We start from the raw sequence: 15501 nt of genomic DNA on the forward strand, positions 1-15501 counted from the left end.
TAAGCTGCTTCTATTGAGTAATAAGTTCGTTTACGATTTTTTGAAACATTTAAGCGTTACTACCATCATATAAGTCTAATCAAGAAGTAATTTGTTTGTCTGGTTTCGCTGTAAATTTCTATCCTTTATAGGGAAGATTTTTAGATCTCACATCTTGTTTTACAGTCTTTAAGCAACTTTTATCACAATCTTGGAAACACGCTAGTGAGAAGCGATTGAACTTACTACTCAATTCAATTCTACTTATTTTATCTATGTATTTTTATTCTATTAACACTAATGTACATATATTATTACAATTGAACTTTTTCTTATTTATACATACATTTGAATAAGAACGTGATGCAGATATCTACGTAATAAAAGTGCAATATAAATACATTACAAAAATGAATAAGTTATATTTGATGAAAACTTGAAATAGGAAATCATACTTTTGGCAAATATAAACAAAACTTTAGAAGAAAACCTAGTTCGTACCACTCAAATAGAATCAATAAAACCGACCGCTGCTTAAAACTCGTGCTTGTCGCCAGTGCTTGAAAATCAGCTCCCAAATGCTGCTTATCGAAGATTGAACTCCTAAATGCATTTAACGAGTGACAGGTTGATGGCCCTCGGCGTCCCGGCGAAGATAAAAATAATCATGCATCCACTTCACGATTCGCGTATGTGACTGCAAACAAACTCCGTCATAGAATTCAGGACAGTTCGGCTCCACGCACATGTTCCGAATTCGTGAGCCTAAGGGCTGCCACCCCACATAAGCATCGCATATGTCAGGACATCTTTGGCAGGACCCCCGTTGCCTTTGCTGGATATACCAGCGAAACGCTGCCAGGGTTCACCTATGTGTGGTATTACAACGGGGCAAATGTGGTTCACTTCGTAGGACACGCCTCTGTTAGGTTTCAAAGAACCAACCAACCCCACATCGCACGCAAAACTCGCACCGACACTAGGAAGGCGAAGACAAGTGCACGCATTATCGTCCTCAGGAACAGGATGATGATAGTGATCATTTGTAAGCGGAGAGGCGTGAATATTTGATAACTGGGATTTTGTCCCTGCGGAAAGATACTTCCTGTATTTTATTTTTCTTGTATTTTCGTTTAATTACACATACTTCGTATTTTCGTTAACCGAGAGTTATTATATTCAGTTTCTGTTAATGGTTTTATTTAATGGAAGATAAAACTAGCAGAAACGAAAGACTTATTCCTCTTCACTTAAAAAAACGTGTTATATAGTTTTCAGAGAATAAATATATTTGCTAATGGTGACAGAGCTGCAAGAAATTGATCTAAATTGTTGAGACAGTATCGCATTTTTGGTACAAAACAATTGATACACGTAGTTAAATGCGTATGTGGATAATTGAATCAGAAAATGGCAAACAGGAAATGTTTCCTTCTCAAGAATGATTTTATTACTTTATTGGAGCTATCATACGATATTGTAACAGGAAAACATTTATTTTTTAAAAGTTAATATACAATACATGAATTGATATCTCAGTATTTCGGCGAATCGTGTGTTTAATTTTGATGTTACATTGGTAAAATTTTAAATAAACGATTCCAATTTTATACGATCCTTTATTTGTTGATTCCATAAGAAGATAATGAGCATTGCTTTTGTCCATCAGTTTGACATTTATTCATATATTTTAGTAAAATTCACGCATTGTTAGTACAAGTCATACGATACAATACATTGTATATGATCATGAAAATTATCCAAAAAATCGCGAAATTTCAATCCAGAAACCGAGCTGCCGTCGTCGGTGAAGATTGACACTTTTGCGTTTAACTCGACATATGCCAGAATAAGTTATGTGTACAGCAGAACAAACATAGAAACCAGAATCGAAATATTATCATAGCTTAGTAATAGGCTCAGAACGTTTCCACATAGGCGACGTAGGGTGCGTCGCAAAAGCAAGCCATAGTAATGCGAAATGTGCCGACCCCATTGATTTGTAATTGGATTTGGTCAATGCAGCGTTGTTCATTTGACATCATTGAGATGTTTAACTGCGTTGACACTGTTTACTATTGGATTATCCGAATATTTAAGAAACCTATAGGTACGTACTTACGTGACCCACCACTGCAGGTTACTCGAATCTCTATTTATTCCTTTCGTTAATTTCAAAATGTTTTATGTATTTTTACTTCAGGTAATTTAGACCACAGTTTATCAGTCTGATATGCGTGCAACGAAAATTATGAAATCTTAAATTTCATCTGATTAATTATACATGAAATACAAATTAGGATAGTCCATAAATTCGAAGCACACATACTTGTTCAAGTCGACACAACGATTTGTAGATGATAAAAGTAATGTGTCGCTTCAGGAATGAAGTAGATGTTTGTGAGATCGAATGTATAGCAATCGAGAGTGCTCGAACGAAACGGTACGACGTGGATATTAAATTTTTTGTTAGTGAACGAAGTGGTTTTTTTTTCACGTATCAAAGAGTCAAGAAGCAAAAAGCGGCAGCTCCACTTCTAAATGGGCTCTCATACTCTAGACTACTCGCGTCGTTGCCATAAGATGGCAATGTTACAGGCCGTTGGGCAGCCGAGAGGGATCTCATGAATCACGACTCTGAGAGACGAGCTTTTTAATAAAAAAAAGGAAGAGAGTGAAACCGGTTTGGCACGCGCACATTTCGAACGCTTCATAATGACGCCTGCAGACCCTCATTAAACTTCATTATCCTACCATGTGATGTACATTTATCTTAGATCCTCTGTACGTGTCACTTTGTCCAACTTACACACGACACTATCAGCATTCGTATACGAATCCGCAACCTGTAGCAAGTCTTATAAATTCCGATAAAACGATCAACTTCGTGTCACTTGTTTTATAGATCACTTCGATATTTACTGTTAACTTTTACAAGTATATTAATTATCTATTTCCATAATTTTGTTCATGTAGCGACCAATACAAGGTATAACACCACACACGTAAAATTCACAACTGATCGCATAAGTAATGTCGTTTCTTATTTTCTACAAGTCTACAGTTGGCAACGAAGAAGATTATAAATTAATATAGAAATGATCACACACTATATTACCTAATGAATAGGAAAAATGTTCTATCTGTTTTAAAACATACTCTGTGTACCTTCTCTCTCTTCCTCTCTCTCTCTCTCTCTCTCTCTCTCTCTCTCTCTCTCTGTCTCTGATGCAAGTGAGTCATTTGTTCCTTGACAATTGCACATTTATCGCATAACTGAGAAATGAAATTCAGAAAATATCTTTTGTTTATATCATAGCGATGAAATATCAATGGCAATATTCTGACGATGTTCCACGTGTAAGATTTCGTCTAAAACACGAGGCACTTGTGAATGTAAAACCTTCGAAAAGGTGTAGGTACTTGAAAAGATCGTGGTGGAGGAAGAAAGAGGGAAGTCAAATTACCCGACACAGAACGCATTATCTTTACTTGATAGACCTCGCACCCTTAAAGCAGTGACTCTCAAGCATGAATCTTCCCGAGAACGAATTTAAAAGTAATAGGTTTCCGACGAAAAAAACAGGAGTAGGTATTGAGAAACGTTGTAAACCCGACTTCCTGGTATCCCTCTTAAATTCTCGATTTACCAGGATCAGTCCCCTCGAACGCATAAATTTATTCAAACAAATTCTACAATTACATTTCCGCCTAGGATGTCACGCAAACCAAAATTTACGTAGCGTTTCAGTCAACCGAGAGTCTTCTAACCTACTCAGTTAATTATGATTCAAATTTTTCATTTTTAATTAAATCACGCGGAATCATTTCATATGTGGCAATCGTTTGCAGCATTACATTCTCGCTAGAACAGTAGATAATAATTAATGTTCTTCTCGTACCATTTTCAATCATTATGTGTGAGAATACTTCACATAGGTACGCATCTACTCGTCACTGTTACCAGATAAATTCTAATAAATTTTACCTTTGCTATTCATAAGGTGATAAGTATTCACGTATGACGCGAATGAAATAACAAATCTATAACGAAGCAAATAAAACATAAGCGCAATAAGAAGCATTTTTGCAATGAATACCGGCAAATACCATTTATAGCTGGTAGCGTATATAATTTGCAATACGTTAAGAAAAATAAGGCTATATTTTCATAATTTTCGTTTGAACTAGCCTCTAAATCTACCTGTCTATCTCAAATCTGTTCAGATCCAGGAAAAAGAAATTGCATGTTTCATTGAATGACTTGTACCTAATCAAATACAGCGTAAATACGATTAACAGGTCGTGGAATCGGGCAATCAGCACGCTTCCACTTATGGTAAATAGTACAATGTACGATTTTTCTTGAGGATGTCACTGGCAATTAACGAACCAGAAAATGGTGGGTCTTCGATACGGGCGTAAGAACCGACGAAAGCAACATCTTCCTTGAACGCTTATTCCTTCGAAGACAAGTGATAACCAGGTGTAGAAAATTACCGAGAACGCTAAACCTGACAAGACGAAGATCAGGTAGACCAGTTGCTAGTGAACCTCGCGGTGGTCTCCTGAGGGAGAGACCATGGATTTCCCCGTACTTGATTACGCTTCGATAAAAACTGGAGCAGGCTAGGTGCGAGTTCGAGGCAGCTTCCACATCAGAGTGAGGTGTTTCTTCGCGATACGTGACGCACTTGCCATTAAATGTCTGCACGTCAGGATAGCTTCCTTGCCAGACGTCGACGTCTCTCCCGAAAAGGACACTGACTGCTCTGCCATCGGGCCCTATTTCAGCATACCAACTTGCAAATACTTGGAGGACACCAGTCATTGCGGCGATTTTCTTTTCAGCCACGTCGATTATGCTTTCTTCTTTTCAGCGTTTTATCGTCGCGTAAACCGATCACCGATCGGAATTTCCTAAGTACATTACATGATGGCGGATCGTCTAAACAGCGCGCGACGGGATAAAGAAACCGCTCGATAAAGAAAACCGCCAAATTTGGACAAAAGTTCGATCGATCTCGATCGCTAGGTGTCGAAACGACGTTTCAGTCGACCGTGATGTATAGAGCGTCGAGCACAAAAATTCACTTCCTAGACGTTGTGTTTTTCTACGTAGATACTTGACGCTATCGAGCGAAGGTTTTTGTATTTGATAAAATGACATTTTTGTTGTACAAAAATAAATATTTACTGATTGCAATTATTCGAGCTACCATGGGAAATATCGAGTTCAATCGAATATTTTAAAAGATTCGTAAAGAAATTAGATATGATCTTCGCATGTTCACTTGCACATGTATCTGAAGGCTCCGAAAAAAAATTTATTCGACTCGCTCCAATTTCAATATTTCGATTAAAATCTCGCGCGATTCGATGAGCTTTTGGATTTTTCAAAAAAGTCAACTACTTTAAAAACTGTTCCAACGATCGTTAAATTGTTAAAATCTACGCTAAAAGTATTATACGTGAAAACCCTACGCGCGAGAAGGAATCAAAGGAATACGATTTTCGTGTGTCAGATAAAAAATAATTCCTGTCCGATCGATCCGTTTGGCTCAAACATCGATTAATCAACCAATTGACCGAATCTCAATGACGAAAATGGGTACGTCGATCATTCGATTCGTTGATCGCGATTCGAAGGTCGTCTCAGACGGAGGAGAAACACAATGTCAGCCTTGAGCGTCCACGGCGCGCGCCGGAATGACAGCCTCGTGACGTGGCCGTCGCGGCGCCACCGTCTTTGGTAATTGGAGATGGGCGTCGGTAGCGTAAAAGGACGCCGGTAGCGATTGGTCGACGAAGAGACGGTGGATTGGATGAAAATCGAGGATGGGCAAGGCGTCGTTGGCAGGCTGGTCGTTGCGCCGCATCCGTGGCGGCCACACCCACCGAGAACCTGGTGGCCCGTCCCCGTTGGGACCCGCTGGCACGCCGCTCGAGCCGGCCCTGACACATTCGACAAGCGGCGCCGTAACGGGAAGCAACGCGCGGCTGGGGACCTCGAAGGACCTCTCTTCTGGTCACGAGTCACCCTACCGACACTTTCGTGTCGACGATATACGCACCACGCTGCCGTCGCCCGATACTCAGATTACCGCTGCTCGCCGCGTATCCAGGCTCGATCTCTTCATCCCAAGTGGATCGTTCGAAGATCTCGGAGGAGTCGCGCGTACACGCTGGGGACCCGGATCGAGGAACTGACAACGGAGAATCGAAGATCCTCTTGGAAAACCGATCTCTATCAACTTATCGTTTACCAAGTACGTGCCACGCGTATAGTAAGTGACTATGGAGAGTGACGAAGTTTAGTGAGGATCGCGAAGAGTCGGACAGTAGCGAACAGAAGACTGTGAGACTTTCGTAAAGAAAGCCGAGTGAGTAAATAAATATACAGTGGTCAGTGAAACAAAAGGAAAGAACGCTCTGCAGTGTCGATCGAACTGGTGATATAGAATTAAAGGGACACATGTGCGCCGACACGCGGTCGGCTACCGATTTAATGGTGTGACAGGTTGGCTGTTTCTCAGATAGGTACGGGCATTGGTGAGAAATCACGAGGAATCGAGGTCAAACGACTCGATTGATGCACTCTCGTGAAGAATCGTGGCGGTGGAGAGGAGCGTTCTGACCGAGAGGTTACGGTCTCTCTCGATCAGCCGCGAAGAAGGTTCTCGCGAAGGGTGGCAACGAGAAGGAGAAAGCCTGTTGCCCCAGGAGAGTCCGTACGGCCTCACGACGCGGTCCGACGAGTGGAGCGGTCTCCTGCCCAGCTCCACGATCGTGGGTGCTGGGGGGTCGCCATGGCTCGGACTCGGCGCAGGGGGTGGCACGGGAGCTACCACCGGGGGCGGAAGCCCCGTCGAACTCGAAGGCCACTGGGGACGTAAGCTGTACGGGGCGAGTGTAGCTCCACCACCGCCGCCGCCTCATCACCACCCGCGGGCGCCTCTCGTTTTCGCGCCTCAGGACATGAGGCAAATACTCAAGGAGGAACCCGTGCCACGTGCTTGGCCACAGCCCGCGCTTGCCGACAACGGAACGTGAGTACCTACTCTTATTTTTCTATTTTCCCCATTGAAATCGTTCGCTCTTGTATATAGCGAAAGTACGAAAGTAAAAAGCAAGGTGATCAGATTCGCGATATTCTCCTTTCTTTGGTGGAAAATGAAAATTTGGAAATATACGGAGGTTAAGTTATAAGTGAAATTGTGAAGAAAAAGGTGAACGACGGTAGAGAAATATTCGACCTTTTATCTCGATAAAATTAGGGAATATTTTATATGTTCGTTTTATTTTGTACTGCATTAGATAATGTTGAATAAAAGTTTAGTCGATATTGAGGTACAGGTTGAAATTGGAAATTTGTATGTACTACGTATATGGTACATAGAACTATATAACTCTCTGTTGATATAATGAATAACGATTATTGGCACGTATAACTGTCATCAAAATCTATGTATAACATGAATCTATTGATAAACTAAAACGTTGGTACGCATATCAAAATTGCTTTCTATATTTTCTACTTCCCTTATAGCGGCCAATCAAATTATTGCAGAAGCATATTTGCTAGAAAAATAATCGCGTAGATTAAACAGCGAGATAAGTCGCTGAAAAGTAGAGTACACGTTGTGTATTATTTTTTACCCATTCTACGATATTGTAGCAGGAAATTAAAAATATTGACTTAATAGGCACGTTCGAGTTAAAAGAAACAATCCCCTTCAATCGTAAAATCTATTCAAAACAAGTAAAAGGAGAGCGTAAATAAATCGCCATTGCGTCGTCGCATGCCGTCGGACAGCGGCAATGTCGTTGCTTCGTTTACTTTCCACAGAATCATTTAAAGAAATATTTACACAAAACTCCTAGTAAACAGAAAAAACGAATAACAATTCTGAAACATTGAATCGCTGTAACTATAACTATTTTACTTTCTCCATCGTTGAAACTACAACATTTCTCCTATAAAATTGCCTTCAAAAATCTCGCTTCGTACGCACATCGAAAATATCGATGAGATTTTCATCGGATAAAAAATATTACGACGTACGATTACTAAAGATCATAAAAATTGCTTTACACCAGCTTTCCCTTAATCGTTGGATTTGAAGACTTTCAAATTACGACGCGTCATCAGGAAACGACAATGCTTCGGTATTTCGTGGCACGCGAACAAATATCCAGTTTATCTTTGGAAGCGGAGCGTTTCAAAGCGGTTCACACGTAGCTGCATTTGGCGAACGATAAACCGTGCTTTATTGCAGCCTCGCTTAAGGGATTTGTACGACGTGCAAACGACGAAGGTACAGATACGCGGACTCGAGGAGGTAAACCGACCGGGTTGGGGGCTCGCTAATCCAATAGCGGTTCTCTTAACTAACCCCTTCCAAGTGGCGTGACACGGGAGTGGGCGACCGGAATCGAGTTAATGTAATTGAGAATTTTAGCGCCTTTTGCTTTCCTCTCTTCCTCTCGTTTCCTTCTCTACCTGTTCGTTTTTCCTCCGGGTTATCGCAGACTTTCCGCGCCTGAAAGGAAAACTGAAAAATTATTGCGGCTTAACACGCCAGTACGAGTTCTATCTATAACTTTATGCAAGTGATTGGTGGATTGTGAATTTTTATGCGTTTATGGAAATGCATCGGATGTAAATGGAATGTAAAATGCATAATATAAAATGTTCATAGTATTCGTTACAATATTTAATGGGAAAAAGAAATCTCTGCTTAGGTCCTACTGTTATTACTATTTTCACAAAAATACGAATTCGCGTAAATATCCGCGATGTAGTCATTTTTTGGTGTTTTTTAAATAACGAAAATTTGATATAAGAATTTTCTTTACTTATATAGATATCAATATTTACTCTATGTATAGATACATTTATATTTCGTAAAAACAGTTTGGATATTTCCAGACGTTTTAATTAAGAGTTCGTTTCAAGAATACGTTATTATTAATCCGTTTGGATAATCATAATTGCTTTCTGGTTTAATATTCAAAAAGATACATAATTCCCGTTATAATCGCGGGTTTACAGAGCAGAACCGACAGAATGACAAATCAGATAAATACGCGCTGTGATTTTGTCCGCGTTGTTTCTATTATTTTCAACATTAATTCGATACCATCTTGTTTAATGCGCGTAAAAAATTGAAACGCAGGCAAAAGTGATGACGTAGGTATCCATGTAGGTAGATATTATTTTTTAAAATTTACCTCGTACTTCACGATTATTTATGCATCTTCCTGCGTAAGTTTCTTATCTTTGCAAATAAGCTTATGAGATTAAGATACTGGTTTCGAAAAGTTGAACATTGACCACGTACTCAGACAATGAAATCGTGCAATTTACACAAACTTGGGTCGATCAATTCGATTTCAAAGAAGTTCAAATACGAAAATTTCGTTTATATCCAATATGCATCCTTTCTTGCAACAATAAATTGACAAAGATTGTATTTGTCAGCTCTATTCTTTTCTTAACTGGTACTTAATTGAAACAACGCTAACACAGTTGGTACAAGTGGCTTAGACAAAACGTTAAGCGTTGGAATCGTTTCTGTTCAAATTTACCGTGGAAAGTTTCATTTCCTTGGTGAAGAGCGGTTATAACACACAGACGCGGTGTACGCCGACTCGAAAAAGAGGGTGCGAGAGGGCTTGGCGAAACTGTTTTAAAACTCCCAGCAAACAGACATAAACTCTCACGCTTTTTAAAAACCCCTAAAAAAGTTACCCACCTAATGAAGCAGTAAACCATCGCGCCCGACGAAGGGACGAGCTGTGTCGTCTCTGGAAAAACAATGACTTTCTCTGCGACTCCGGGTATGAAAGTAAAAGGAATATACGACGAAGAAAAAGTTTGCGAGCAATTGTTGCTTTCGCAAATCAGTGAATACGTTTTGCGCGTAATATAATCACGAAAGTTTAGTTATGTAAAAAGTTAGGAAGGAGTATCGTCGAAACTACCATACGTACGTTCAGTTTGACACTCTTTAAGGTGCAACATTAATGAATATTCTATCGTGGATTAATCTTTTATGAAACATTTCGTTTTCTTTTGTGCGTGGACTAACTTTAATGAATATTCTATCGCGGATTAATTTTTTATAAAACGTTTCATTTTCTTTCGTGCAGTATAACTGTAATGAATATTCTATCGTAGATTAATTTTTCATTTTTTTTTTTTTTTTTTTTTAATTTTTAATTACGTAACTTTTATTTGCAAATCGATGAAACGCAAAGAGAACCAACAGGCGAATTCGTGTGCGTGATCTTTTTATAGTTGTGATGTTTGCAATAAAATCCCCAGTCGTAAACGAATTAATAAATTTTTGTCAGAGGAGGCAGTGAAATATGGCATTAAATTGAACAGCATCCGCGGTAACGCTGGCTAGTTGCGAATTACATTCGGATATATTACAAATTGCTCATTATCTCCGCGCGCATTATGAATCACGTTGGGTGCAAGCGTAAATAGACTGCGCTTCGGCTAACTCGTAATAACTAACGCCCGGCGGTATACATTAACTGCGGATTTATTGTAATTCTCCGCGATTGCTTTATCCACGAATTCGTAACCGTATCCGTGGGTTCGTATTATCCGCATATTTCGCCCGTAATGCATTGTGCGAAAATAGCATAGGTTGCGGCTCGCATGTAAAGTATAGACTAGCTCGGACGATTATTCGACGATCTGCGTTTGCAAATTGCCAGCGTGTCAATATTTGCCCCGCGACCGATAAAGCAAAAATTTCTGTACGTTTCGCCAATGGAACTTTGCAGTAGAATTTAATTACTGATAAAAGAAAAAAAAAAGAAATTTCTTCTCGTTTCAACGTAACGTACATAGTGAAATCACAAATTATAATATTAGATGGATACTCGAATTGATCTAGCTGCGGCTAGAGTCAAACGTCATTCAGGAATTGATATTTAAATTTGCTTACAGCCTCCCATTAAAATTACATTGCGTTAATCCTCTATCGTTTTCTACATTACAGTAGCTATTGTGTTATATAGTAAAAATTAATTTGCATCTATAAAAATAAATCTAGCTATAATTGTGAGTTTGTCAAAACTCATGTTATCATTAGGTAGTTATATGACTGCAATATTGTTGTTAATGTATAATGAGTTTAAACTAGATGTCAATTTCAACTAAGTTTCAATGTTACGATATATCAACCATAGAGTGTCCTATAATAAATACGACTTTTTAGGTACATGCAGTTACACAATTCTCGTGTACGAATTCTGTCGTACAGGGGAAAGAAACCACGAATACATTCACCTTATAATTCGGATCTGTCATCATACAATTTTCATGTGCTTTTCTGAATGAACAAAGATATATGGCTGATCAAGATAACTTTCACAATTTAGTTCATACTAAACGTTGCAGCGTTCGAACGATGTCAGGAAATCAGACGCAATTCATAAATTAATTTCTCATTACGATAAATGTTTGCAGATGCCGAGGAACCATATACTGCAAACTAACAGTAAACAGATATTCTTTATTCGTTCATACTTTTTATAGAAAAGGGGAGTAACTTACTGACTAACCTACATATCCATCTTCTAACACTTCGTTACCGGTGGAAATGTTTTCACGCGAATGAAAACCGGATTCGCCATGTTTACGTTGGATTTTTAACTCGCAATCTTTTGGCGTATAATCTCGCTCTCGAGGAGAGAAACTGTTCGTTTACTTATTTCGTGCACGTTTTTTTTCATCTACAGCTCTTTTCCTTAAATTGGTATTTTCCTAAGTGCAGAACTATTTGTAACGTCCCTGCACACCAATGGGCGCAACGATGCAGGGAAAAACTGGTATCGCGCGGAAAGACACCTATCGCGTCCTACATCTTCATTTGCGTATTTGGCGCGCGGCGAGTATCGAGTTATCTTTGTCGGCCGATCGAATCGTAGCGTTACTTCAGTCGTCGCAGAAAGAAAAGTTACGCGACAGGGATCGCTGTGCCTCGAGGCCGAAGGCAATGCAGGCGGCACGTTGCGCCCGCCGCCACCGATGAACGTTATCTGCTAACCGAAAGCGGGCGCGTGGCAAATTGTACCGGAGAATTCCGGCTGCGGGAATCCGGCAATCCTGCCTGTAATTATCACCTCCGTGTCGCTTGCTGTAGCCTGGAACGTTCAAGCTGTTACGTATTCGTCTTTAAGGAGAAATGTGCCTGTTAATGCAAAAATACCTATCAATTTCTAAACATACAGCCATATTTATGATAATTAAAGTGAGTTTTATAGGACCAAATATAGTCCATGTATTAGGCTGCGCATGTTCATTTATTTATGGGAAATTTAAGTCCGTAGAAATATACGAAACATATAAAAATATACAAAAATATTACGGATAATAGATATGTAATATTGAAAAATATAATGAAATATTCCAAGTATGCATTATAATTAGAATGCAGGTATTTATGCAAATTCATACGTTACACAAATCTGCATACGCAATTGAAATTTATCTGATCTACTAAATAATAGTAGTGTAGGTGCTTTGGATATTTTGTACGTAATGTTTGTGCATCCTCTGCATCCTTTTTTTCTAATTTCTTCTTACGCATTCTGTGCAGAATGTAGACACGTGAGTGAGTAGAATAACCCCGAAATGTTGGATACACGCGGCGAACGTTGAGAATATGAAGCGACGCGAAAAATAGCCGCTTAATAGAGGAATATTGGCGTAAAGCGTTCTCTCGCCATACGATTATAATTATACTGGCCCGTTAAATGACCACGACCCCTGCATTCCATGTTCCCGGTTGACGGTTATGTATTTTTTTTTTTTTTTCTCCTTTTTCCTACCCAGCTTTTTTCGCCGGAAATCTTGCACACTATTGAAAAGCTCCTTGTTATTATTTTATACAAATATTATTATACTTTAATACTAGATGTTTAAAATATTTAACATGTAAAATATTTGTAGTACAGTCTTATCACATCACATCAATAACACTCTTTAATATGTGCAAGTAAACTAACATTTGAACAGAATACGTCCCACATACACAATTAATATTTTAAATGCATGAATATAAAAAGTACTGTTTTCAGTATTTGAAAGTAAAAATTTCGTGCTAACAGACAGAGCTAAATGTAAAGTGTTCTTCCATAAATAATTGTCTGATACTGCACTTCGATCACTAATAAAATCCCATTGATGATTATCTGCGTGGACAAAATTAGATAGGAAATTTATTGCACCAATGCAAACTTTTGCTCCTCTTCTAATATATAAACAAAAAATTCATTGAATTCCCACAGTCGCATTGCATAAATTACTAATCAGTTATTTTAACAAGTTGCAAAGACCAAACACAAACTATCAATGAAAGTAATCCCATCCGCACGGCTCTCCACGTACCACTCGGGAAATAAAACAACGCGGTTGCCCGGACTTGCATATTATTGTTATTTTAACGAGCATAATCTTGAAACCGCGGAACGGTGGCGCGCCGCAATCCGCAATAGTTTGGAAAAAGGTGTGCGACAGTATTGCACCGCAGGTGATAATGTAAAGGCTCGGTAGGACGTGCCTACACGTTACATAGGAATTGGTGCATGGCAAACGGGGCAAAATAATCGGACGTCGAGAGTTATGGGGCGCGAACCGGCGGCCGGTTAATCAGCCACCGATAATTATCGACACGGGCAGTACATCACTAACCCTCCCAGCCTCTCTGCCACCCCAGTGGCCTCCTTCCCTCCAGCAGACCCTCTCTTCTCTCTGCATCGGGATTCACCACCAGCCCCCCTTCTCGCCCTCGAACACCCCTGACTGGCGAGAACCCCTTGTATCCTCCTCCCTCTTGCTCTGCCTCCTCTGCCTGCCGGCAGACCGACATCCCACCGCCTGCCGTGACAAACGCACCGCCGATACCATCATTTATTTCGCAAATGTGCTGCAAAACTGCCGCTATTCATTTTCGGTCCAGTCGATTCAGTTTTCCGCTCTGAGAGTCCGTTCTGATGGCAGTGAGCGCCGCCGCGGCATTCCGCACACCCGCGCCACGACCGTTTTATCGCTTCGCGTTGCCCGCCACCGCCGCCGCAGCCACAGCCGCGATCGCGATGCCGCGTGCCCGAACCACGCCACCACCCGATAATGCGATTTCTCCGCGGCGGTTTTTAACCGATGCAACATCTATCCGACCCCCGCGTACCAAGCCTAAAAACCCTTTCGCGCCTGTCGCTTGTCGCGCTTCGACGGATCGCGCCGCTTCATTGACGACTAACTTTTTTTTTAACCCCCTGCGCGTATTTATCTGAAATTTGAAACCATGAAAAAGGGAGATTGAAAGTTTTAGTTATTTTGCTATAAAGCGTACTTTGTACGGCGAGGGGGTGAATATATTTTGTTTCGATTTTTAGAGGTTGCACGTGGTTATAGCGTCGAGGTTTTGGATGAGGGTAAATTTTTATCTATCGATATAATCATGTGTAGAGGATATGAAGTTTTGTGTTTTCAGTTATGAGCATGAACTTCCACAGTTTACTCAATTCGAGGTGAAACAATTCTTATTACGTCTAACTGTTACTTTTAATTCATATTTTGATTATTTGCACGTTGTTTAATATGGAAGTTTCTAACATTTCCGAGAACATGGTAATAACCTTTATTGACACGTGGATTAGCAGTACCTTGATTCAGCAGCGATAGAGAATTATTTACGCGTTTACGCAAAACCTGGTAAATCTAAATTTGTACCAGGAAATAGAGGTTATATTTAATGTCTAAGGGGTTAGGAAACAGATAGCTTAGTGAGAAGCGCCCGCAATATGAGGGGGAATACAGACGGAACATAATTAGAGAGCACACGGTGAGCGACTCCAATAAAGGTTAATTTTAAAAAAGCCATAATACTGTGACAATCGATTTTATGAATTTAATATTTTCCAACATGTCGCAGCCGTTTGTAACTTATGTAATCCCTATGGACTTAATAAAGGAGTATTAATTATTACATTCTCCAAACAATATTAATCGTTAACAGAATTTTTGTTTTAAAAGATATAATGTTAAATATGTTTGCATAAATACATAAAACATTCGGGTAAAGTTTTAGTATTTGTATTTGGCTTACTAGGATGATGATGTTATGACTTTCAATAATATACTGAAACGTATTGAACAAGGAAATTATGTCCGATAAAGAAGAAATTCCAAAATTTGCATATATACAGTTTGTACGATATTTTACACCTTGCAGTAATTATTATAGCCTTCGAATAATTTATAGTGTTATACAATAAAACAGTATCCATGCGTTGTTCCTTTTCTAGAAGAAGTCCACTGAATTAATGCGTTAAATGACTTATGTTAAATTATTAATTATAATTATGTTAAAAAAATATATCCTACATATTTAGGCTGATAATTCGTAAACATCAGAAGTATTATTAGTAAGAGACACGATGTCACGAATGGTGGCACAAAGCTTGGTGAAAAGTCACGTTTCATGGGGTCAATCA

At 39.5% G+C, this 15501-nt stretch overlaps 1 protein-coding gene across 5 annotated transcripts in view; it reads left to right on the plus strand.

Moving 5' to 3' along the window:
- Positions 1-5968: 5968 nt before the first annotated feature.
- Positions 5969-15501, plus strand: part of LOC122570064 (transcription factor collier) — a 95590-nt gene continuing 86057 nt past the window's right edge. For all 5 annotated transcript variants that reach the window (XR_006317695.1, XR_006317694.1, XM_043731924.1 and 2 more), the window contains exon 1: positions 5969-7028. Coding sequence is in view for 3 of the 5 variants with exons in the window: in XM_043731924.1 (XP_043587859.1) it covers positions 6958-7028 (71 nt within the window). In the remaining 2 variants the exon portion in view is untranslated. The remainder of the gene's footprint in view (positions 7029-15501) is intronic.

Source organism: Bombus pyrosoma, linkage group LG1, assembly GCF_014825855.1.
Source record: "Bombus pyrosoma isolate SC7728 linkage group LG1, ASM1482585v1, whole genome shotgun sequence".
NCBI lineage: Eukaryota > Metazoa > Arthropoda > Insecta > Hymenoptera > Apidae > Bombus > Bombus pyrosoma.